Source organism: Phyllostomus hastatus, unplaced genomic scaffold (assembly GCF_019186645.2).
Source record: "Phyllostomus hastatus isolate PE091 unplaced genomic scaffold, TTU_PhHast_1.1 phas_contig_210, whole genome shotgun sequence".
In the NCBI taxonomy this organism is placed as follows: domain Eukaryota; kingdom Metazoa; phylum Chordata; class Mammalia; order Chiroptera; family Phyllostomidae; genus Phyllostomus; species Phyllostomus hastatus.
Genome location: NW_025333737.1, coordinates 19,308,680 through 19,335,582, shown reverse-complemented (window position 1 = coordinate 19,335,582; position 26,903 = coordinate 19,308,680). Strand labels below are relative to the sequence as shown.

The 26,903-nt window shown below is 44.9% G+C and overlaps 1 protein-coding gene and 1 pseudogene across 5 annotated transcripts in view; both read left to right on the top strand.

Annotated features, from left to right (window-relative positions):
- Window positions 1–3,146, top strand: part of HNF1B (HNF1 homeobox B) — a 51,828-nt gene extending 48,682 nt beyond the window's left edge. For all 5 annotated transcript variants that reach the window (XM_045837353.1, XM_045837352.1, XM_045837351.1 and 2 more), the window contains one exon: window positions 2,197–3,146. In XM_045837353.1, the coding sequence (XP_045693309.1) occupies window positions 2,197–2,309 (113 nt within the window). In that variant the 3' untranslated portion in view covers window positions 2,310–3,146. The remainder of the gene's footprint in view (window positions 1–2,196) is intronic.
- Window positions 3,147–15,996: 12,850 nt separating this feature from the next.
- On the top strand, window positions 15,997–25,734 carry LOC123816877 (annotated as a pseudogene).
- Window positions 25,735–26,903: the final 1,169 nt, after the last annotated feature.

Here is a 26,903-nt window from a genome sequence, read left to right as displayed (position 1 = left end):
GAGAGGATGTCAACAGGGTCTTGTTCACGGCTGTATCCCCAGTGCCTGGAAAAGTGCTAAGCATGTAGAAGGCACCCAAATGTGCTACATGAATGAATGATAATTACCTGTCTCAAAGGGCTGATGTAAGAACTCAGTGCAATGATGTGGGTAGAGCCCTTACTTAGCATGGTGCCCGGCACACAGTAGGACCTCAATAAATGTTAGCTATCACCTTATGTAACAAATCCTTTCAGAATGAGGACATTCTTAACAATCTCCACAGACACCACGCCTCTCAGGTGGGGGGCTCTGTAGTCACTCAGAGACCCTGTGGGCAAGGCGCCCCGTGGGGCTGCGGGTGCTGGGCCTCCGTTCTAAGGGACCACAGGGTCCCTCTTATCAGATGTTTGTGTTTAGGCTCTGAAGGGGGCAAATAACTTGAGTTCCTCTGACAGCATTTAGGGCCCTGCCACCATTTTATTATGTGAGCAAACATTTGATAGCTGGGGAGCCCGTCCCTAATGACAGGTCGTAGAATCTCGCTGGCGTCTCCTTATCTGCCCTCTTGTTTGCTCTTCTATTGAGGCCTGCAAGGTCACAAGCCATTTTCTCTCTCCTCCACCTGAAATCTGAAAATTGGAAAAAAGGCTGATAGTGGGAAGTAAAGAGACGTGAGAGTGGGGGTGGGTGGAGGGAGGAAGAGGAGGCAAAGGGTATCAGAGGACCCTGATCAGGGCCTCGAGAATTTAAAGGGGACAGAAACCTACCTGGTCATATGAATGTACCGCTCCCTCCCACTGTGAAGGGCACTCATGGCCGGGGGCTTCCTGTACAGCGGCCTCAGTGAGAACAGTCGTGCCAGGGACTGGTCTGAGTATTTCGTGTGTGGGGGCCCGTCTAATCCCTCAACAACCCCCGTTTTATAGGCAAAGAAACTGAGCCACAGAGAAAGTAACTAGGAGCTCAAAGCTAGTAGAAGGCTCCTAACCTCAGAGCATCTTAGGAAGAACACGTGCTGGGAAGGCACCCAGAACAGGTTCCAGGCTGGCTCCACACCCTCATAATCCTGAAATCTTGGACAATCCACAGCCTCCCCTTAAGCCCCGTTTTCCTAATCTGTAAAATAAACTCCATGGAAACCTCACCTAGGGTTACGGTTGGAAGGAGTGGCTGATGAAGTGACGATGGGATGGCAGGCCTGCACTAACAGTGGTCGGTGCGTGTGTGTGTATGTGTGTGTGTTCGAGGGGGCATCTTGAGAGAATAAGCCACTAAACCAAAAGCTTCCCCTGAGTTGCCACCAACAGTGAAAAGGAAGGAGGAGGCAGAAGGAAACAAAAAAAGGGCTCCTGGGAAGGAAACGAAGAGGAGTGATGTCCCATGACAGCTGAGATGAATGAAGCCCAGGGCTCTGGAAGGGAGTCTGTCTGCCCCTGAAGGGGGTGTGGCTCCTCTCAGAGGCTTTCTCATCTGTGCTGGGGTCTCGCCCCTCCTCCCCAGCCCACCAGAAAAGTCTGGCATCAGACACCTTCAGCCTTTGGATTTCTTTCCCGGCCCTCCAAGTTCCTTGTCCCAATAGTAACAAACCTTAGAAAGCACTTTGCAGTTTCCCATGTTCCTTCCCCGATACGTCGTTGGAGGAAGTGCTGGTTTTCTCCTGTGCATTATGGCCTTGGTGCTCCAAGTAGATCAGCAACATCAGCGCATCCTGGGAGCTTATTAGAAATGCAGATGCTCAGGCCCCCCCAGGCCCACTGACTCAGAATCTCCATTTTAACAGGATCTCTGGTACTCGTAGGTCCATTAAAGTTTGGGAACCAGTGGTCTTGGAAACTCTGCCCTTAGAGGTCTCACTTCCACGAGAGGCAAGAGCTGCCCATCCCGCTGCTGTTGCAACCACACTGAGCACTTTATAAACACCACTCTCACAGAAAGAGGAGCCCAAGTTCAGGATAAAGGTCAGCGAGTAAATGACTATGCCAAGGTCTGCGGCAATTCTTGTCTCTCTTCTGACGTGGCTGGGAAAGCTGGCTGGCAGGTTTTGCTAAAGGAAGGAGCAGCACCGTAGACCTGAGCAGGCGCTTGAACCCCAGCCCTCCGCTCCCAGCTTTGTGCTGGCCGACTTGGGTCCCAGCTCCCCTAGAGAAGCCACACCAATGGCCCGTGTCCCTGCCAACCACCCCCAGCTGAGCTCTCTCTCCTTTCTCTCTGCAGTGTCCTCTCCAAGCCTGGTGATGCCCACACATCACTCGCTTTGTGCGCAGCAGCAAGGGTCTTATTTTCCACACCGTCGCTCTCCGGGCAGCTGTCACGGAGAAGCCCAGTGACCTGACAAGCACCTGCAAGAGGTCCCTGCTTACCTGACGTCCTGCTGGTACCTTGGACAATCTGTTCTCAGGAGACGCAGCCTGAAGCCCAGCTTCCCTTCTATGCAGTATTGTCACGATGCCTCTCCCAGGATGTCAAATGCTCCCATCTGTCCCGGAGGTGGGAGACGAGAAACCGCGGGAGAGGAAGAGAGAAAGCCGTAGAGTCTACGTTGTGCTTCTTCGTCGAACAAACTGATGTGAAAACTTGAATCTGTTACGCAGCCGAGGAGAGGAGAACACGTGCTGTCGAACTGAGCCAAACACACTGTAAATACCAGCTCCCCTCCCCCACCCCTCCCAACTGATCTTCAGATTTCTTTTAAAGAAGTAAATTTGTCCAATGGTGTAAACTATAAACTACTGTAATTAAGTGCAATTTCCCCTCCTCTTCCCTGCCCCTCTGTCATGTATATAGTACAAAAGTGTCTATTAGTTTTCTTTGTAAAGGTCAGAGTTGAATTTCCAAAGTGATTTGTCCCTTTTCCCTTCCCCTGTGGAGAAACATCCTAAGTCGGAAGTGACATCCTTGCCCCCTCCCTCAGACCTGGACACACACAGGGACACTATGTTTTGGACTGACTGCCAGCGAACTCCAATCTCCTGATGTTAAGTCACACCTCTGGATCCCTGGAGGGGACGAACATAGTGTCAGGGGAATGTCCTAGCTTCTTGTGGGTCTGGGGGGTTCAGCCGATGCACCCCCAAGAAACCCCAAGGCAGGGAAACTGGCTGTTTGATAGCAGAAGAAAAAGTTGTCCTTTCAGATAGCCTCCCATTAAAACTATTTTATCACTGCCCAGAGTCTTGTATTTCTGTCTCTGACATTTCCACTGCCACCATTCTGCCAAGGACCCTGCGCCCCTGCCTCCTTGGAATTTTCCACTTACTCTACTGGGCTCCCTGGGGCATATCCCCATGTCTCTGTGTGGGCTTTACTGCTGAGGTATGGAAAGCTGGTTCTCCCAGCCAGACTCCACAAGTCCATCAGAGGGGATCTGGCCAGAGCAGGAGTGAACACCTTTCTCTTTTCTGCAACTCACAGGAGTCAAGTGATAGAGCCAATTCTTGGTGACTGTGATCATAGGAACAGATAAAAAGCAGGAAGGATAGAAATCCTGTGGGTCACTCTTTCAACCTTCTGTAGGGCTGTCAGTCATAGGAGAGTGGGCTCCTGTGGGTGTCGCCTACTGCTTGTGTTTCCCCTCTAGTGGGGATGCTAATGGATACAAATAGTCCAAAAAGGGGACAGCTAAAGTCCTGGGCATTCTGCCAGCAGGGACTATGCCATAATAAATAATTGTGTTGACTCAGGAAGAAGGAAAATGGACCTGTCCTCTTGGCTGTCTCCTCTGTCATACAGCACAGACTACCAGCATTTCTCACTTCTAACAGTTACGTGCTTCAAGACAGAGCATTTCCCAGTCAACGTGTAGGCAAGGGAATTGTGCTGACCAGGCCTCAAGCAATGGGTTTTTCAAAACCTCAGTGTAGTGGAAGGTGCAATTCTCATGAGTCAGGCAAACTTACTGAGTACCTACTATGTGCTCGGGGCAAGGGTGGATGAATATGGAAATGCTTTCCTCCTTTGGCGTCTGCCTCCTCTGGACAATGTGCTTTGGGCTGAAGTAGCCAAGAGCAAACTCATGGTTGGGCTGAGATGGCTGAGGCTAAAGCTGAGCACCACGTGTTGAGACAGGTCAAAATCCCTGTCACTAATTGAGATGGTCTGTGAATTCCAGAAAGAGGAAGGGGATATAGGGATCCCATTTCTGGACTCAAGTTGTTTCCGAAACAGCAAGTATCTACATTTGATAGATTTAAGATCTTGCACTGCAGTGAGAACTCTGAGAATTCAGAAAGTCTTATTCATCCAAAAGTTTACGTAGGAGGAGGTGGAGGTGGTGGAGAGGGAGAGTGAGTGGGCTAGGGAAGTCTTTAGCTTTTCCTAACCAAATCCTAGTGAACAAAACATGTAAAAGGTGACCCCATAAATGGAAAGCACCCGAGAAGGTTAGCACCTCCCTTCTAGAGCAAACTGGGACCCATTGGTGCAGCCACTATGAAAAACAGCATGGAGGTTCCTCAAAAAATTCAAAATAAAACTACCTTATGACCCACCAATTCCATTTCTGGGTATTTATCTGAAGAACTCCAAAACACAGATTCAAAAGGATATATGCATCTCTCTATTCATTGCAGCATTATTTACAATAGTCAATATATGGAAGCAAGCTGTGTCCATCTATAGACGATTGGATAAAGAAGATGTGGTACTTACATACAATGGAATATTATTTGGCCACGAAAAGAATGAAATTTTACCATTTGTGACAACATGGATGAATCTAGAGAGTGTTATCCTAAGTGAAATAAGTCAGAAAAGGACAAGTACCACATGGTTTCACTTGTGTGTGGATGGAATCTAAAGAACAAACTCAAACAAAACAGAAACAGACTCATAGAAACAATGGTTGCCAAATAGAAGGTTGGTTGGGGTTCTGGGTGAAAAAGGTGAAGGGATTAGGAAGTACAAATAAGTGATACAAAACAGTCACAAAGATGTATAGTACAGCATGGAGAACATAGCCAATAATACTGTAATAACTATGTATGGGGCCTGGTGGGTACTGGACTTAACAGGGGAGTCATATTGTAAGTTATATGTCTAACCACTGTGCTGTACACCTGAAACTAATGTAATATTGAATATCAACTGTAATTGGAAGAAAAATAAATAAAACAGGGGCCTCCCTCCACTGGCTCTAAAAGGGGCAAGGAGGCCCACTGTGACTGGGTCCAGGTGGGAATTACCCACTCTGAAGACTTCATTCGCAACTAACGCCCCGCCCCCCAATACCTTCCTCTAGCACCTATGGACCAACATTTCCAGGGTCTGTCTTCATACCCTGAGTCCAAGTTAACAGACAGATGGTTCCATTTATACCACGACCGGTTCTCTCTAGGGTGAGCTCTAGGGAAGGTTGATCTCATTTTAACATCCATGGATAAGAAATAAAACTAGGAATGAAAACCTGCCATAAAGTGGATTAAACTTGTCTATGCCAAACAGTGGATTATTCTCCCACAAGGCAGAGATAACCGGAGTATTAGCTGCTGAATTCAGGTGGATAAAAACACAATGCAGACAGCCAGGGAATGTGAGCTCTTGACCTCCAGTTGGGGCAGGTCTTTGATACTCATTTTGGAGCCAGAATGACTTGATTAGAATCTCTGCACCCACCTCCTAAGCCTGTACTCATTGTCCTCCTGCATAAAATTGGGTGATAATATAGCACCTACTGTATAAGGTTGTTTGAGGAGTGAGTTAATACATGTTAAGTGCTTAGCAGTCTGCCTTGTGTGTTATTGAGTGCTGGTGTTCATAGTCTTCATACCAGAAGGTCTTCTCATGTAGTCTTCTAGATCTGGTTGATATTTCCATGTAACCACATCACAAATTTCATGCTTGGTAAAGAAAACTGCCAATAATTGGTTAAATGATTTTGTTCATTTCTGTGGGTGTAGCAAATCCAGGAGTGAACCAAAAATGAGTCAGGAAAAGGAAGTCTGAGGACAGAGTAAAGCTTTGTCCCCTTAGAGAAAGAAGAAGGTAGAATGTGGTGATTTTGCAATGAGCACGGGGGCCACAGAGAGCCAAGGGGCTGGGGCTAGAGGGGGCTGTGTGCTCCTAAAGGCGGGTGGAAGGGGGTCATGGAGGAGGAGTGCAGGAAGCAAGGAAAGGAGTGGGTCAGGGGGACAGAGGCAAGAGTGAACTTCTTCACAAGGGAAATCAGGGCAAATGTGTCACCTTTGAATGAGGAATTGATTCAAACAAACACCATTGAAATCTGCTCTGGAAAATAAGAGATCGTCAATAATCAACCCCACAATGGCATACGTCATGTCCATGTCTTAACACTTCCAACATGTCCCAATTACGTTAAACAGGCTGAATATTCATCTATTATCTATCTATCTATCTCTCTCTCTATCTATCATCTATCTCTCCCAACCTCTTCTCTGTCTTTCTACCTCTCTCTCTCTCTCTCAGGTCATTCTGGCTAGGCAAATACTAGATTGTCAGCCAAGATTTATACCATGACTGTATATTTGATAAATGAATCTTTGGAATGTGCAGAACTCCACACGCACCTGATGACCACTCTTTCCTGGGTGCGGGTAAAGTGCTATGTGCAGGAACATCGAGGAAACACTAGGGGAGAAAGAGCAGAGCAGACATGAGAGGGACAACATGAAAAGCAGGAACCACCAAAGCAGGTTTCCTACATATGTGTGTTCATGCTAACAGATCACGCAATATCAATAAATACAAGATATTTCTTCACCATTTCCACATATTTAATTTTCTTTTACCAGATATGTACTATTATGTTCCCAAAAGGTAGATTTCTTTCCTGTGTTCTATTGTCCAGACATGTTTAATAAGCCAATTATATTAAATTACTCCCAATTAATTATGAAAAGGATAAAAAAGATAAAGCTAATTTTTTATTTTATTTTGCAAGTATATTTTATTGACTATGCTATTACAGTTATCCCATTTTTCTCCCCTTCATTCCCCTCTGCCCTGTACCCCCACCAGCATTTTCCCCCACCTTAGTTCATGTCCATGGGTCGTACAGTAAAATGACAACAAACTCACCATTATCAACAACTGAAGCTTAAGAAAAAAGCTAATTTTTTAAAAGACAAAAATAATTCCACACTATGGAAAGCAGGCCTGATTTCCTGAGTTATTATAAGACCTTCTGTATGTCTTTTTAAAATTATATTGATTGTGCTATTATAGTTGTCCTGATTTTTCCCCCTTTGTCCCCCTCCACCCAGCACCCCCACTCCCTCAGGCAATTCCCCCACCATTGTTCATGTCCAAGAGTCATACGTATAAGTGCTTTGGCTACTCTGAAGAATTTATACTGTACTTTACATCCCCATGGCTGTTCTGTAACTACCTGTTTGTACTTCTTAATCCCCTCACCTCTTTACCCATTTCCCCACACTCCTCTTTCATCTGGCAACCATCAAAATGCTCTACGTATCCATGATTCTGTCTCTGTTCTTCTTGTTTACTTAGTTTGTTATTTCCATATTCAATTGTTGATAGATATGTGTTTTTTGCCATTTTACCGTTCATAGTTTTCTTTAAAGATTTTATTTTTTAGAGAGAGCAGGGAAAGGAGGGAGAAAGAGAGGGAGAGAAACATCAATGTGTGGTTGCCTCTCGCACACCCACAACTGGGGGACCTGGCCCATAACCCAGGCCTGTGCCCTGACTGGGAATTGAACTGGTGACTCTTTGGTTCACAGGCTGACACTCAATCCACTGAGCCACCCCAGCCATGGATATTGTTCATAGTTTTGATCTTTTTCTTAAATAAGTCCCTTTAACATTTCATATAGTAATGGCTTGGTGATGATGAACTCCTTTAGTTTTTTTCTTGTCTGGGAAGCTCTTTATCTGCCCTTCAATCCTAAATGAAAGCTTTGCTGAGTAGAGCAATCTTGGCTATAGGTGCCTGCTTTTCATGACTTAAAATATTTCTTGCCAATCCCTTCCAGTCTGCAAAGTTTCTGTTGAGAAATCAGCTGACAGTCTTGCAGGAACTCCCCTGGAGGGGAACTAACTTCTTTTCTCTTGATTCATTTAAGATTCTCTTTTTATCTTTAACATTTGGCAGTTTAATTACGATGTGTCTTGGAGTGTGCCTCTTTGCATCCATCTTGTTTGGGACTCTCTGTGCTTCCTGAACATGCATGTCTATTTCCTTCACCAAAGGAAAGTTTGGGGAAGTTTTCTTTCATTATTTTTTCAAATAGGCTTCCAATAACTTGATCTTTCTCTTTGTCTTCTGGCACCCCTGTGACACGAATGTTGGAACTCTTGAAGTTGTCCCAGAGGCTGCTTATACTATCCTCATTTTTTAAAATTCTTTTTTCTTCTTATTGTTCTGTTGGGTTGTTTTTTGCTTTTTATGTTCCATATCACTAATTTGATTCTCAGCTTCACCCACTCTACTGTTGTTTCCCTATAAATTGTTCTTTATTTTAAGTGTATTAAAATAAAGTGTATCCTTCATTTCCAACTGGATATTTCTTATGCTGCTAAGGTCTTCACTAAGTTCCTCATGCATCCTTATAACCAGTGTTTTGAACTCTGCATCTGATTGCTTATCTCCATTTTGTGTAGCTCTTTTTCTGGAGTTTTGATCTGTTCTTTCATTTGGGCCATGTTTCTTTGTCTCCTCATTTTGGCAGTCTCCCCGTGTTTGTTTCTATGTATTATGTAGAGTTGCTTTGACTCTGTATCTTGGTAGTGTGGCCTGATATAGCAGGTGTCCTGTAGCGTCCAGTGGCACAGTCTCCCGTGTCACCCAGGTTGGGTACTCGAGGTGTACCCTCCATGTTGACTGAGTACACTGTCTTCTTGTAGTTGAGCCTTGGCTGCTGTTGGCAGATCAATGGGAGGGATTTACTCAGGCCAGTCAGCTGCAATGACTGTGAGGGAGAAAGGCAATAAATTGTGTATGTGTGTGCATGTGTGTGGAAAGAGGCTGCTGGTGGTGGGGTTAATCATTTGAAAGTGGGTAGCCAAGGAAGGCTCCTGAGAAAAAGACATCCAAGATCCCTGAGGTTGCTAAGGGAATGAGTCATGTGGACACTTGGGAGGAGAGCATCCTAGGCAGAAGGAATGGCCAGTACAGAGGCCCCATGGCAGGAACAGAAAAGCAGGGAGACTAGAGTAGCTAGAGCAGAGGGAGAGAGAGAGTGGTAGGTCAGGAAGGCATTCAGGATGCTGGGGCATGATGACGAATGACATAGGGCCTTGTCACCATTTGTAAGGAGTGCTGTCAGCTGGGTTTTATTCTGAGGGTTTGGGGGCACCAGGATTTCCTGGTGGTTTAGATGTGGAATGTAAGAAAGAGAAGCATCAAAAATAATTCCAAGGTTTCCAGCCTGAACAAAGTAGGAAGCAGAATTGATGTTATAGAAAATGAAAGAGTATTGCCTGAACATAATTGAGATTCTATCTCAGTTATTTTTTAGAGTGGTACTTTAGGGAAGCATCTTGGTAGTATGTGATGCTGTGAGTTCTGCTATTATCATATCTCTGACCTCCAGGTGGCAAGAAGAGGACATTTAATCACTCCTCCAACAACTGTTTAGTGAGTGTTTATTTATGCTACATGCTCTTCTAGCATGGGGAGAAACGCAGTTTTTTAATGTCACTTTGTCTGTGGAGCTTACGTTCAACAGGGAAGGAACCAACAATAACTAAACAAATACACACTGTGCCAAATGTTGATAGGCACTAGAAAGCAATACAAAACAGAGAAAGGGCACAAGGGCAGGAGGAGGTAGATTCATTTTTGGTAGGGGGATCTCTACACCCTTGCTTTCCAAAGCTGTATTTCTTTAAAGCATCCAGACTAAAAAGATACAAGAGTGTATACTTCTGAATCACCTGCACTCGTGGTTGAACACCTATTCCCCAAGCTGCCTCCTTTTCTAGGAGAGTATATTCATTTCCTGTGGCCACTGTAACAAATTTGTAAACTGTAAGTCCAAAATCAGTATCACTGGGCCAAAACCAAGGTGTTGGCAGGCTGTCTCCCTAGAGGTTATAGAGGAGGATCTATTCCTTGCTTCCTCCAGCTTCTGCTGGTGGCCACTTCACTCCTGTCCCTGGCTCCAGGGTCACATTGCTTCCCCTTCTCTAACAAATCTGCCTCTTCCTCCTCCTCATAAGGACACATGTGATTACAGTTAGGGCCCACCTGAATTATCTAGGATGATCTTCCTTAATCACATCTACAAAGACTCTTTCCTTTTAAGGTGACATTTACAGCTTCCAAGGATTAGGGTCATCACATATGGAGACTAATATGGAGCCTAATACGGACACTTTACCACACATGATAAAAACAGAACTTAAGGTGATCATTTCTTTTATACCACCTTTCCAATTACAATTCATTATGACATTTGTAAAGTAGATTGTCTCACCTTGTATAAGAAACATGGGTGGTCACGAGAAAGATGATTGTTTCTTAATCTTTATGAAATCTACTTTCACCTGCAGCCACCCTTTGGAGAAGCTTGACTCAGTACGTGAAAAACTTAAACATGTTGCTCATATTTGTATCATGGAGACAAAACAACAGGCTGCTGCTGTCATCAGGGTTAACCATTCATCCACCCCTTTGTTCATCTAGTAAATATTTACTGCTACTGTATAGAATTGTGGGTAAGAGCCCCGGCTGAGGGGGTCAGGCAAATCCGGGTTCAAATCCTGGCTCTACCTCTTATTAGCTGTGTGATCTTGGGAAAGCTACTTAACATTCTGAATCTGTTTCCTTATGTGCTTCCTAAATGAGAAACAGGGTACATAAAGCCCTTTGCCTGCTACATAAGAAAATGCTCAATAAGTGTTAGTGATTAGCACCCAGTCCTTCTGGGACTACAACATGGAAGAACATGATGGCCCACCCCCACGGTCACCGAATGTCTCCCCCCAGCTAGATGTAAGTTCTGGGAGAGCAGGGACTTGATGTTGCATTTACTGTTTGTCTCCAGCACCTAGTACCTGGCACATATTAGGCACTCGGTTAATATTCTTTTTTGAATGAATGTGTGTATGTATGTCATGGAGTTTACTAGTTTCATCTCTGGAAATGCACACCTAACACCACCACCACTCTCTGGGGCCTCCCAAGCTTCAAAAGAAGGAAGAAGTCATTGTTTATTATGTATTTCCCCTTTATGAATATGGATAAGGAGAAAGGGAAGAGAGAAAAATGGAGATCCTACATAATGCTTTATGGCTAGTGTAGTACAAGGATTAGATAGACCAGCTCAGAACCCATTCTGGCTTCTGAGTTGCCACTCAATAAAGAATAGCAACAACTACAAAAAAACCCACTTCCATATACTTGTGGGTTTGATCTCTATACCTCATCTGCAAATATTCCCACCACCCACAGAAAGATGACCAGATTGCAAACTTCTCAAGAACAAGAAACCCTAGGTTATGCTTCTCTTTGCCAGCCTGACCCATGTCTTCATTCCTTTGACTGTACTTTTTCTGCATTTTCAAACTGCAAAGCATCTAAGACACATAATAGATGCCCATTTACTCATTCATTCAAGAAACCTGTTTTGTGCACAGACTTTGAGGCCCACATTGTACGGGTGCTGGGGATTTAGATGCCCTGCAGGAGGTCCCAGACCTGGCTGGGGAGATAGATAAATTAATAAGTGATTGCACTGCAGCCATGAGCAGCCTGGGTCAGTTGGCCGAGTGTCATCCCACAAGTTGTCCCTCGAGGTGAAAGATCGCCAGTTCGGTGCCCAGTTAGGCCACATGCCTGGGTTGAGGGCCTAGTCCCCAGTCTCACAGGCTCATGTGAGAGGCAACTGATCGATGTTTCTCTCACACATCGATGTTTCTCTCTTTCTCACTCCCTTCCCCTCTCTCTAAAAAAAATATATAAAAATCTTTTAAAAAATAAGTGATTGCAGTGCAGTGTGTAGGTGTCAGAAGGTAGAGTGGTAGGACAATAGAGGAAATTCTATTTGGGTAGAAATCAGCAGTTTTCTTGGAAGCCATTTGAACTCCATCATGAAGAATGAATGGCAGTTTGACAAGCAGATGAGGAGACATTTTAGGCTGAAGGGCCACAAAATGCAAAGTGAGGGTCCAAATCAGTGCACTCCTGGTAGTGTTTCGGCCCACGTCTTGCTGTCTTCTGCATGCCCAAGACCTTGCCTGACCTTCCTTCACCCTGGCTCTGTAAATCGTGATCTGACACAGTGAAATATGTTCTCCAGGCTACAGGGTCCTCAGGTCAAGGTAACGGGTCACTAGCCAGCCAGCCAGCCAGTGCCTCCAAGGAGTGGACCAGGGCCTGAGAAGCAAGTACGTGGCCCCCACACCTCAGATGAGCAAGAGTAAGGCGTGGAGTGAGGCATGTGATGTTTACGTTCACAAACTGCAAAGCCACTAGTTTGCAAAGTGTCATTACATCCGTCTGCAGGTGGAAGGTAATTTTCCTGTTACTCAAGGACTCTTGATTGGGCTCTGATTGGGCTTTGGAGCATTGTTTTACGACCCAGAGCCAGGCAGCACTGGATAGGAGATGTGGTTTGCTGGGCAGAAGTTTACAGGGCAGGAAATTGCTTCACTGGGCACAACCATTCATAAGAAACACCTCTGGGAAAAGGAGAGCAGGCTCCTGGCAGGTCTGGCCTTGGCCACTTGTTTATATCAGCAACAACCCGTGTTCCTGGTTACACAATGTGGCAACGTCACTTTGAATGGGGATCTTTGCTCCTTGGAGGAATAAACACATTCCTCACTTGCAATGGAATCAGCAGACCTCACAGACTTGTCAGTGACCCTCCTGGAGGCCTTAATGTCATAGGAAGGTGACTGTAAACATAGTTAGCTGTATAATTTATTCCAAATTGGGCTGAATTTTCCTTTATTTTGCAGTATAGCCACAGATGAAGGTACTCCAAAGGTGCAGGGTAGAAAAGGGTGACACTCCTTTGTCAGGCAGTTGCCAAAGCCGTGCTAAGTTTCTTAGGAGCAATCCAGTCAGTGGTTTAGGGGTCACTGGTCAGTCTTTGAAGAGGAGGGGGCAGGGCTGTGGGTTGTTTGGATGCATTCCAAAGCCCACGTTTCCATTGTCCCACCAGCTCTTAGCTGAGTTCTAGAGTCCAGACTTCCTAACACGAGAGCCATCAGATCTGCACACATCATGAGGAGGGAAGACAAAGGGCGGTGGCCAGAGTCTCCAGAACCGTGGGGGTCTGTCTGGCGAGTGACTGGAGGCCTCCAGCCTGGCACCGTTCAGCAGAATCAAGTCACACCCCCGGCCCTACTCTTCCCCACCTCCTCTGTAAACCCCACCTCAGTCCCTTCCTGCCCAGGTGAGCTTCAGTGGGCTGCTTCACCTAAGGTCTTAGGTTCTGTATCTGTGAAGTGAGAAAGAATCATGCTGATTAATGTCACAGCTTGAATGTGGGAATTCATTGAAACCCTAAATCTCCTCATTCTCGAGTGTGTTTGCACATTTAAGGTTTGATGCATCGTCTCTGGGGGCAGTTGGGCAGGTAAGGGGAACTTGGAGAGGACTCTAATTTTATGGTTGTTGGGTTTGGTTTTTTTTTCCCACCTTTCTGTGAGTTGTTGCAGGCAATTCACCATGGCCCCCAAACTTAGTTCAGGACCTACTAACTCTGTAGTTAGGCTTTTGGGCAGAAGATAAAAGGGCAGGAGCAGTAAGTGGCAAAAGGCCCTGGGCTTGCCCCATCTAAGCTTGTGTTATTGGCTTCCCTGGAGACCATTTGCAAGGACAAAACTTAGCCAAGGACACTTTAGACAACTAGTTCAGTCAGCACCCACTCTATTCGTTGCTTTCAACTGCCCTCAGGATTTCAGGCTCATTGCAGCCGCTTTCCAGGCCCCTTCCCTGTGAAGGAGACGGCGAAGTGCCTAGAGCCACTGCCCCCGGGGGTTTGGGAAATAGTGTTACTGGCCATCTGATATCCAAATCTTGCTGGAGGGGCCAGGATCAGCCCAGACGTGCAGCGATGGTCCCTGGGCTCAGACTAGAAAAGGGTGTGGCCAGGGCAGCCTAGGACAGACCCAACAGAGTGTTTTGGGATTAAGGATGTTTTCCATGCAAATGTGTTAGAAGCCTCCTTTGAGGTGGTACCCCCGAGCGTGGTACATGTATTGGGTCTGATGTCCTAAAAGGCATGCTTCTCAAAGCCATAGGACAGTGAACCAGGACTATAAGAAGCCACAGGAGAAATTTTACTCCTGGAGCATCAATTTTATTTAGAGACAAGTAATTCTAACTGTCTTTTTATATGAAAGCAAATCAATAGATCATGGTAGAAAATACAAAATTTACAAGCATTTTTAAGATAAAATATGGGGTTTCAAAGAAATTTCCTGTTTGCAGTGATCTAAAATCCTAGGCCCCTTGACAACTCTGAATGGTACTTCAGTAGAAAAGTCTCAGAAGTGCTCACTTAAAAGAGCCATGCAGAAAAAGGTCACCATTGACAGTGCCCCCATTGGCCATGCATGCTGCTAGACCTTGTCCGTGCAGTGAAGGCCCTCTTGATGAGACCATGGCATTGGTCTCATCTAGAAAGCAGCAGCCCCTCCATCATGTGGGCTGACCCTGGGACCCCAAGAGATCAACTTGCTGTCCTTCTCCCAGGTACTCTGAGATGTAAGTGCCCCATCCTAGAGAAAGACCTGTGGCCCTGTTATAATTTTCTCTATTCCTGATGGTCAGCGCAATACTCAGCACAGATGAGGCACTCAGTGAAGGTGTGTTGGGATGAACTGAGCTTGAGACAGATTCCCCCCATTTCTTTTTAAAGATTTTATTTATTTTTAGACAGAGGAGAAAGGATGGAAAAAGACAAATATCAATGTGTGGTTGCCTCTCAAGCACCCCCTACTGGGAGCCTAGCCTGCAACCCAGGCATGTGCCCTGACTGGGAATCGAACCAGCGACCCTTTAGTTTGCAGGCTGGTACTCAATCTACCGAGCCACACCAGGCAGGAAATGCCTCTATCTCTCTTGAGGGCAGTAGCAGCTCTGGACTCAAATCCACAGGCAACCCAACCAAACAGCATGGACACTGCTAACAAGTGCAGTTCCACTTGGGAAGCAGTGGTGGCAATTTTTACTTGACCCCCAAGGCTGTTTCCAAGGCCAAAGGGTTGGGAAATTCTTTCCAAGTAGAGACTATATATATATATATATATATATATATATATATATATATATATATTTACTTTTATTCATACTTTGGAGACCAGGCCACTGAGCCACATAGGGCAAGTTAACAGCTCTACTCTGGAACACCCAGAGATGAGCAGTGAATGACTGTCTGGCTCTGGGCATATATGCAGTAAGTTTACTCTGACCAGTGCTTCCTCTGATGTCCTGACAAATGCAGCTTCTCTGGTCTCCCTGACGCCAATGTAAGCCCCTGAGAGTAGGAGCGATGTCTAATTAATTCACCTTTGTACCTCCTACCACTTAGCAGAATCATTGCACAGAGGACACCCCTAAAAATACTTTCCAGGGATGAGTATGCCAGCATTCACATAAGTCGTTTGCTAAATATTTATGTTCTGTGCAGTCTGCTAGGCAGAGGGGTTCAATGAAGAATAAGAAACAAACTCTTCCCTCAAGGGGCTCGTGCTTAGTAGGGAAGGTTAGTATGGAACGTACCCATTGCATGACAGAGGAAAGCTCAGAGGCGGCACCAGGGCCCTCCCAGACAATGCAGGTGATGCCTGCCTGATAGCCAGGGGACTCAGTAGATAAAGTAAGGCCTTCTAAAGCCATTGAGGTGAGCTCAGCCTCCCACAGCTGAAGTCATGGGGGACCAACAGGAGGATCAGCTTCAATGGGGTGGGGGTGGTTTTACAATCACAGGAATGTCCAGAGCGGGTGGGCGGAAGGGTGACCTCCCTATCACCCTGTAGGAAAGTGAGGCCAGGCTAGCACCTGTTGAGACAGGTAACTCCATTTGCCCATTGTCCCATGTTTGCAGAGGAGGAGCAGTGAACTCCAAGGAATAAGAGGGGATGGGTCACAACCAGGTGAGTCTCCTTTTGGTGGCACCACAAGCATTAGCACTGAGATAGAGCGGCTGTCCTGGAAGGATTTATAACTCCCTATTTCAAGGTCTTATCGTAACTAGGCTCTTTCTCAATCGCAACATGTCAGGGATAGGGGGGTGGGCAGGTCGGGACGGACTAGAGAACAGTGCTGGAGGGGGTGAAACCTAATAGAAATGCATACACTTGGTTGTAGCAGATAAGGAGTTTAGGAATGAGGGGGCGTGAAGAGAGGCATGTGGAGCTGTTCACGGCTAATATTGTATGGGACATTGAACCGGTTAATTATAATGCTTTATTTCCTACCTAATTCCCTATGGCCAGGCCCGAAAGGTCACGAACATGCTTTGGAATGCAGTGACATCCTGAGGCAAGCCCAGAGAGCTAGCCCAGTGGGAAGCATTGTCTTACCCAGGCTTCTGTTCTCTAGAAGTTTCTCCCTGACCCTCAGTGTTCCCCACCCAGTACATTTTACTGCTTGGGGGAAGGGAGCAGTATCTCTGGTCTACCTGTAGCTTCCGACTCAGACACACAGCAGAGCTGTCCCTGGAGAAAGGCAAACTGCTTTGCTGCTGGGTGGGAGGGGAGGGCAGGTGGGTGCAGGAGGCAGGGGGCAGGGGAGCCAGGGGGCAGCTGGTGGAGCATGAGGAGGGAAGGAGGAACTCTGCAAGTGGGAACCTCAGGCCCACGGCTGCTAAAGGCACCAGTGCCACCTTTGGATGCCTCTCCCCGCCTTCCAGTCTTCCCTTGACATCTATTCTTACCTGATGTCACCTGATAAAAACAGGTGCCCAAGGGAAATAGCACACCTGAAGTTTGCCCTGGACCACACCCCAGGAGGCCACCTTGAAGGGAGGGCACTAGGTGTTTCCTTCCACTGCATCCCTGTCCCAGGCTTTTCTGGACTCAGCCTGGTCTGCACTCTGCTCCTAGGTGGGACTGCGGGCTCAGCCAGAGTTGAAAGATGTCCCTCAAAAGCCCCCACAGCCTGCCTCCCTCCTCCCGCTTCTCTGGAGACATCAAACACCCCAGGACCGGGCTGATTGGCCCAGTTAACAAACACAGCCAGGCTTGGGGGAGGCTTGCAGGCCTCTCCCCAGCCTCCCAACTCCAGCCTGAGCAAATCCCCCTGGGACTTCAAAGCCAGCTGCTTGTTTGCTTGGCCACAGAGCAGCAACAATGCTTTCCCTTTGACCTAAGAAAGCATCCCTGACAGAGGACTGCTGGCCAGGGACCCAAACAGAGCACAGGACTCTGCCTAGGGCCTGTGAGGTAGGCATTTCTGCCAGCCTTCCTCGCCAGCCCAAGACCAGGCCATGTGCTGGGCAGACCTGATGGAACTATGTCCCCAGGCCCCTGGGTGCATCTCTGGAAAGAATGCCCCACCAGGACTCAGTTCAAGGGGGACAGGCTCCCCCTAACCCCGCAGGCTGTAAGTGGCCCATATCCTTGCTGCTCCCCTGGAGGCATCCTTGCTTCTAGGGACTGCTTGCTCATCACAGAATGTGGCAGTGTGGTGTGTGTACTTGCCATGCCAGATGTATGTGTGTGTGGCCGTACACGCATGTGTGCACATCCCAGTGATCCCAGATTCTGTAGGAACTATGCCCTTGACTTATATTCTGAAAACACATTTTTATGTTTGATCTGGTGTATAAATGCTGTACAAGAAGCAGTAAATGAAATCAGCCAGTCCGAGCACAAGATGAAGAAACCTGTCTTAAGACTTACCCTTTGGCTAACTTCCCAAATCAATGATGACTTACTCCTACTTTCAGACGCCCTCACTTTGAGGCTTGAAAATCGATTCCAGGTTATAGCACCCAGCACCCATTTTGGCCTTTAACAAGATTTTTTGGTAATATCTATGAAGATGATGCTTATTCCCTGGTGAGTGGCCCTTGCACAACCTCTGTCCCGTGCAGAAGAGGACATGGAGTGCATCCAGCACAGCTCTTTCTGGAGGTAGAGCCCCCGCCACAGACGCAGTGTAGGGCGGGGGAGGTGTGTGGGCCCAAAGTCAGCCAGAGCCGTGTTCGCCTTCCAGTTCTGCCTCTTACTCCCTACGTCAACCTGAGGACATTATTTAACATTCGGATCCTACATTTCTTCATCTGTAAAGGAACTAAAACCTACTGGAAGATTCTGCCCTAAGAAAGTAACATTCTTGGTGATTCTAATAAGAGGAATCATCCTGGCCAGGTGGCTGAGTTGGTTAGAGTGTCATTTCATATACCGCGCCCCCCCCCCAAAAAAAAAAAAAGATTGTGGTTTGATTCACAGTCAGGGCACATACCTAGATTGCCAGCTCCATCCCCAGTCAGGGCATATACAGGAGGCAAAACGATCGATGTTTCTTTCTCACATCAACGTTTCTCTTTCTCTCCCTCCTTCCCTCTCTCTTTAAAATCAGTAATCATATCCTCAGGTGAGAATTTTCTTTTAAAAATTGCAAAAAAAAAGACAAAGAGAAAAAAGCATAGGACAGAAAATAAAATAAGAGTACCAATCCAGGAGGTCCAATATCTAAATTTAGAAGTTTCAGAAAGAGAGAGCAGAGGAAACTGAAGAGAGGAAATTCTCAGATAAATAATCCAAGAGAAACTTCTCAAAATAAGATAACTTCCAGGGGGAAAGGGCCCACCAAGCATCCAGCATATTACATAAAGACAGATCCATCCATCTTATACGTTATTAAACATGAAAAAACACAGAATGGGTTCAAACCAACTTCAGCAAAGTGGTTACTTCTGAAGTACAAGAAAGGAACAGGAGTAGGGAGAAATACAAGGTGGGTTTCAACTAAACCTGTAATTGTTTTTTTAAAAAACAGAATATGGCAAAATGTTAACTTTTATTAAATATGGGTAGTGGTACATGAATACCTGTATTATTCTCTGAGCTGTTCTATGTTTTATAATTAAAATGTAAATGCAGTGGGGCTCAGAAAAATATATGAGGATAATCATAATACCCCAAAACTGAAAAAAAAATCAAATATCCATCAGGGGAAAATGGATAAGTTATAGTACATTCATACACTGGAGTAGTATTCAGTAAAAAGGAATGAACTTTTGACACATAAACAATGTGGATGAATTCCAAAAAACATGTTTAACAGAAGGAGCCTGATACAAAATTGTGTGAAATCTAAAACAAATCTAGGGTAACAGAGCCAGACTTGCCTAGATTGAGGGACTGAATGAAAAAGAGCAAGAGGGAACTTTCTGGGGTGATAAACTTCTGTGTCTTGTTTTCAGTGGATACTACATGGGTGTATCCAATTACCAAAACTCGTTGAACTGAGCGCTTAAGATGTGTCATTTGGTCGTTTGTAAATTAAACTTCAATAATAAATGAATGAATGAATGGATGAAGTGGGAAGAATAGGTGATGGAAGGAAGCTTCAAAATTAAATTTGGGGTAAAAGTGTATAGTATCCACTCTGTGACCCGATGGGGTTCATAAGTAAAGCCCTGTTGTGGGAAAGGAGAGCCAGTGTTCATAAATAATTATGTTTCTTTTGAATTTTCATCTTTTTATCTGCTCCGGAGTCCACATAAAACAGCACCAGAGTGATGAGCTGTTTCAGAACTCTGGGAAGAGCAAGACAAATGGGTTCTATTCAGCTACACAAACATTAAAAAGAAAATTCACAGAACTCAGACCTCATCTTGGCCAACCTCCATCTGATCCATGAATCTCCTTTACAACAAGTAAGCCAGTCTTACGCTCGAATCTCTGCAGTAACAAAGAGCTCCCTCCTTCCCAGAAATAATACCAAACAACAACGACGACTAACTTTCCGAGTGTTAATGATGCGCCCGGCACTGGTGAAGCCCTTGGCTCATTCCAAATGCGGACAGCCACGTCTGTGGAAAGTTCACACAGAGTTCCACCATTTCCCTTCTATCTTCACAGTCCTCTTACCTGAGGGGGAGTGAGAGTTTTTATCTTGGAATGGGTTGCCCACAGAGATTATAGGGGAGGACAGAGTTGACATTCATCCTTACATGTTTATCATCATGAACACAGTCTACACTGGGCTCTAAAGGTATAGCAACAGTAATAGCAGTAGTTAAAATTTGTTGAAGCATATGCTCAATTTCCATGCACTTACCTCATTTCATCCACGTAATAACCCTGTTTTTCTACAGATAAGCAGAGAAAGATTCACTTTGAAAGATTTACCATCTTAAGGCCTAGAGCTGGTAGCCCACATTCTCGCCCAGCTGTCTGACCCAGAGGCTGAGCTGTTACCCACAGCAGTCTGCACATGTTTTTAAAGCTAGTATGTTTCTGGGAAGAATGTAATGGAAACATCTCTGAATTGCAGGTGAGAAGACCTAAACTCTGCTCCCTTGTCTGCTACTTTCTCTGTGGGTTTGAGCAAATTGTTTTCTTCATTGCATTTAGTATGAGACAAGAGAGGTAGATTCGATGATGCCCAAAGCCTAGGCCTAACTCTGATAATCTACATGTTCCAAACTATAGACATCTACATGTCTATAATCTTTTCTCATCTAGAATGTGCCTCACGTAACATTTTCTAGGCCATCCAATTAACATACAGAGATGGTGATGATGATGATGGGAATGATGATGAAATGCATGAATGAATGAATGAATGAATGAAATGGAATCTTTAGCATTTTCCTTTGCAGAAGGTTGCCCCTGGTCAGCTGTTTCAGGAGAAGGAGAGAGTACTCGTCTCACTTCTCAGTTTCAGTTGCCTTCCACCACTGGCTTCCAATCTCAGGGATTAAATAAATAAAGGCAGCTTCAACCCCAGAGCTTTCTCTCAAGGCCCAGCTGTAGGCTGGAAGCAGAAAGTGAATATGCACAGAGTGGCCAATTAGTTTACTGAGTGCCCTGATGACCTCTGACCCCTGCTGGGCCACCCCATCCATTAGCTGTCCTCTTCCCCCTCCACCCTCCTCTCTCTCAGTTTGCATCGTTGTCCCACCATTCTCTTTCAGCAAAGAAACATGCTCAGGCATTCAGCCAGCCGCTTCCACTTTCTGTTCTTTTGTCTGCTCCCTCTGTTGCCCTTGTTGCTAACCTGGTCACCACTCCTTGACCCCACGGCTGGTCTCTTCCCTCCTGGGGATGGGGAGGGTCAGTATTCCAAGGCATGTCTTGCTGGGAGAAGAAGACAAGCTCTTACCTTTCCCTTTCACTTGCATTTCACTCCACAAACTTGAGTGTTAGTCCTAATCCTCACTGCAAAGAAGTCTGTAATGCTTTCTCTGGGATGACGACTTCTTTCAAAGGCACGTGTTTTGAAAAGTCCGTGTGGGTCAAGGCAGGAGCATGTTCCTTTGACATTTTGGCTGTTTCTCTCTGAAATTGGTGGGGGGAGTATATTTTGATTGAGAGGGGAAAGGCTAGTTCAAGATTATGGGTGTGCAAGTACATATTTGTGAAAAACTATAAAGCCATCATCAAAAGACAAACATAAACTAATACTAACAGACTTGAGAAAAGCCTTCCAACTATTGATTGCCTCTGCTAATTCTTTAGAATTTTAGCTCAGAGAGCAAGGGAACGGGTGGTGAATTTATTAGAAAAGGGCAAGTGCTCGGAGTCAGACCCCTGCATTTCAATCGAGGTCCTGCCTCTCGTCGACTGAGCAACTGTGGGCAGTTAGAGTGGCTTCCAGCGTTCTGGGTGCATTCCAGGAGCCAAGTGCTTTACACACTGCACCTCATTTAATGCTCATGATAAGCAGTGAGGTAGATGTTATCATTAATTATCATCTCCATATTACAAATAAGAAATGGAGGTTAAGAGAAATTAAATTATTTGTTCAGGGATATATAAATAATGAATGGCAGGAAAGGAACATGTATGAGGTATGCATAACTCCAGAGTTCTTAACTGCAGTACCGTACTTCATCCAAGTTATAATGTACCTAAGCTAATCTTTAGACATTTTACAGGTGAGCTTCAGTTTCCTGCCCTGTAAAATACTCATCTGTAAAGTGCCTAAGAGGAGTGATTAACTAGTCCTGCATGTTAACTATATTCCAGGCATTTTTCTAAATGCTGACATAGCTTATCTCATTTAAGCCTCACAAGTTTCTAATAAATTGGAACTATTTTTTTTCAATCCAGAAAAAGTTTTATTTATTTTTTAATATATTTTATTGATTATGCTATTACATTTGTCCCATTTCCCCCTTCCCTCTCCTCCACCCTGTACCCCCTCTCCCACCCATGTTCCCCCTCTTTAGTTCACGTCCATGTGCCATTCTTATGAGTTCTTTAGCTTCTACCTTTCCCGTACTATTCTTGCTCTCCCCCTATCTATTTTCAACCTACATTCTATGCTACTTATTCTCTATACCTTTTCCCCCCCTCCCCTCCTCCCACCTGCCTGCTGCTAGCCCTCCATTTCTATGGTTCTGTTCCTGTTCTAGTTGTTTACTTAGTTTCTTTTGGTTTTGCTTTAGGTGTGGTTGTTAATAATTGTGAGTTTGCTGTCATTTTACTATACATGTCTTTTCTTTATCTTCTTTTCTTAGATAAGTCCCTTTAGCATTTCATAAAATAAGGGCTTGGTGATGATGAACTCCTTTAATTTGACCTTATCTGAAAAGCACTTTATCTTCCCTTCCATTCTAAATGAGAGCTTTTTCTGGATAGAGCAATCTGGGATGTAGGTCCTTGTCTTTCATGACTTGGAATATTTCTTTCCAGCCCCTTCTTGCCTGTAAGGTCTCTTTGGAGAAATCAGCTGACAGTCTGATGGGAACTCCTTTCTAGGTTACTGTCCCCTTATCTCTTGCTGCTTCTAGGATTCTCTCCTCCGTTTTTACCTTGGCTAATGTAATTATGATGTGCCTTGGTGTGTTTCTTCTTGGGTCCAACTTCTTTGGGGCTCTCTGAGCTTCTTGGATTTCTTAGAAGACTGTTCCCTTTGCCAGATTGGGGAAGTTCTCCTTTATTATTTGTTCAAATAACTTTTCCACTTGTTGCTCCTCCCCTTCTGGTACCCCTATAATTCGAATGTTGGAACGTTTAAAGGTGTCCTGGATGCTCTTAAGCTTTTCCTCGATTTTTTGAATTCTTATTTCATCATGCTTTCCTGCTTGGTTGATTCTATCTTCCTTCTGGTCCATTGTATTGTTTTGAGACTCAGATTCCTTCCTTTCTCTATTGGCTCTCCTCCGCGTATCTTCCTGCATCTCTTTTATGGTAACCTGCATCCTTTCATCTAAATTGCGCCCAAAAGTCAACCAATTCCGTGAGCTTTCTGATCACCAGCATTTTGAACTGTGCATCTGATAGATTGGCTATTTCTTGGTCACTCAAAAGGATGAGTCCTGGGGGACTGATCTGCTCTGTTGTACACATGTCTTATGTCTTTCCCTGTCTCTCCTTTTTTTTTTTTTTTCAGTCTGGTCGCTCTTGTTACGGTGGGGGGCGGAGCCTTAGGTGTTCACCGGGGCTGGGCGCCCCAGTCACTAGATTGTGACATTATATGTAGGGGTGGGGGCGAATCAATGGCCGCAGTTCAGTTCTCCTGGGCCCAGACCCTTCTCTGGGATCCTGGGCTGCGAGCTCTGCCCTGGTCCACAATCGCTGCCCCACTGGGTCTGGCAGCTGCAGCTTGCGCACTCAGGGATCACCGCTGCATTCTTGTGCCCCGGATGGCTGTCGCGCCGATTCCATGCCAAACTTTCCCCAACCTCTGCGCGCCGCCGACCCGCGCCAGCCCCGCGCCCGCTCGGCTCGTTGTCCCCTACCAGTCTGGATGAACGGGTCTACTTCAACTTCTTGGCTGTCCAACTTCCATTCAGATAAATCCTCTATCAGTTCTGTGTGTTATGCTGACCCTACTTTATTGTTGTTCTAATCTTGGTTGTGCAAGGAGGTACGGTGCGTCCACCATCTTGCCGTAAGTCCAATTGGAAGTATTTTTATCCCCACTTTACAGAGGAGAAAACTGAGGCTTACAGAGGTTAAGAAACTGACTCAGGTCACACACAGCTAGTAAGTAGTGAGGCTGGATTCTAATCTGAGCCTGTTTGACTCTACAGCTCATGCTTTTTTAATTTCCATTCTATTGCCTCAAAAAGGCGTACTGAGGAAGTTATGGTATGCACATACACACGTGCACACACACACAGTATATACACAAAGACTGCTTCAGGAAGGAGGGAACCAATGCCAACCCAGAATAACAGAGATAGCTTCCCAAGAATGTAGAGGAGAATCACTTGATGGAAAGTTACTTTAATTCCAGAAAGGTTCAGAAATACATCTGTTTCATAAAATGAGGGACATCCTAATCGCATATTAGTGTTTATGTGGGAGAAGTGGCAGAGTCCTTGTCATAAACATGTCTAATCAATAGTGAGGCAGGTCATTTAACTCTCTAAGCTGCACCATGGTTGTCAGCAAGAACAAGTGACTTATGAAGGCAGCAAAAAGGGAGCCAAGAAGAACATGGTTGGCCCATTTTTTAAGAAAGATTGTTGTGATGTGAAAGCACCAGCTACATTCAATATAAGAAATATTGGAAATACGCTAGTCACGAGAACTCAAGGAACCAAATCACATCAGATGGTCTCAGGGTCGTGTTTTTGAAGCGAACTAGCTGATGTGCACAATGATGAAGTTGCATTCAGAAAATTCAAGCTAATTACTGAGGATGTGCAGGGCAAAAGCTGCCCCACTAATTCCCATGGTGTGGATCTTACCCAGGACAAAATGTGCTCCATGGTCAACAAATGGCAGACTGTGATTGAAGCTCATGTTGATATCAAGACTACTGATGGGTATTTGCTTCATCTGTTAGGTGTTGATTTTACAAAAAAAAAATAACAATCAGATTTGAAAAGACCTTTTATGCTTAGCATCAACAGGTCCACCAAGTCCAGAAAAGATTATGGAAAACAGGACCCGAGAAATGCAGACAAATGATTTGAAAAAAGTGGTCAATAAATTGCTTCTAAACAGTGTTGGAAAAGACATAGAAAAAGCTTGACAATCTATTTATTCACTCCATGATCTCTTTGTGAGAAAATTTAGAATACTGAATAAGCTCAAGTTTGAATTGGGAAAACTCATGGAGCTTAATAGTGAAGGTAGCAGTTTTGAAAAGCTACTAGGAGTGAGACAGATGCTGAAGTTGAACAAGCTGATGGATATAATCCCCAGTCCAAGAATCTGCTTAAATTTGGACTTTTTAAAAAGATTTTATTTATTTATTTTTAGAGAGGGAAGGGAAGGAGAAAGAGAGAGAGAAACAACAATGTGCGGTTGCTGGAGGTCATGGCCTGCAACCCAGGCATGTACCCTGACTGGGAATCGAACCTACAACACTTTGGTTTGAAGCCCATGCTCAATCCACTGAGCTATGCCAGCCAGGGCTGAATTTGGACTTTTAATGGTGACAAATAAAAATCCTATTTGTGGAAAAAATAGTAAGGCAGGTACTGTATCTGACTCATCTTGGTCTACTTGCCCCCTTCCTTTCCCTTCTTTCCCTAATAGCATCTACAGGAGTGTCTTACACATAATCGGCACTCATTTGGTAGCTTTTTCCTAAATGAGTAAGTGAATGATACCTCAGGAAGGATTTGGTTGGGAATAAATGGCTTTCCCAGTTCGGGGGCTGCTATAGCCTTGCAGCTGAAAGACCCTGTTCCCTCTCCTCTTCCTCCCTGCAGCTCCTCTGACAAGCCCACAGGCTGAGTGATAGGGAGCCCACTGTACCAGAGATGATTTATGGTTCTTTGTTATACAAACACTTTCTCATTCCTCCCCATCCTCTTTCTGCCAATTCATCATGACACTTAAATGAAACTTTAGATAGTGCACTATGACTCACAGTCTTGAAGACAATTGCTCAGGACACTTGAACAACAATAGAGCTAGTATTCAGCTCTATCAAAAGACTACCTCTCCATTGGGATTATCTTAGATTTTCTGCTTTTCTCAAAGGCCCAAAGAAAGAATGCCTTTATTTCTACCTTTAAAAAATCCTAAGTACCAGCCTGAGCAGTGAAAAGAAAGAGGAAGACGTGCATATAACTGACTATGGAAGGTGATGCTCTGTAATCTCTCTCTTCAAAATTAAAATAATAGAGTCCCCAAGGAAAGTCTGGGTTACAGAATAACTTTGCAAAGATCCCTCTCAGAGGTGTTTTACTCAATGCCCTGGGACCCATAGCTTTGTTTTGTCACTCTGCCGTCAAAATGCTGATGGCAAAGTGAAGTGAAACTTTTTTTGATTTTTCATGCTTTTACTATAAGCAGAAGGTACATTAATCAAAGTAAACCATTGGTTGTGGCTATGCAATCAAACAGGGTGAGCATTTCCTTCCATCTGTCTTTCTTTAAGCCTATTTCAGCCATATCACTCAGGAGATACTATATCCTGGCATTATCTTGATTGTGTCAATAGAACAGAGACTAATTCTTGGGCAAAAATGATGTACACTAACTCTAACACAAGATCATATAAAATGGGCAGTTTTGATTTTGTTTATTGATTGTCATATATCATCACCTTATTGTGAGAAGATCTATAACTGTTAGATACTAACATGCTATACATGATTTGTTGCATGAATTTTTATAACCCAGATGAGTAAATGATGCCTTCTAATTTCTTACTGTGCAGTGCTGAATAAACTCACTGGGGCTCTCTGTCTCACTTCCCCTTTGTATACAATCAGGAGGAGAATGTTTTGGTTCCTCTCCTCCTAAAAGACAGAAAACTCAAAATGCAGTGTGAACAACAAAGAGATATTGCATAACATAGTGTGTTCAAAAAACTTAGGCATTCATCTTAATTTCAGTGAACCACACCATACTTGAAAGGTACTATGGAATATCAAACAATATTCTTTTATAAAACA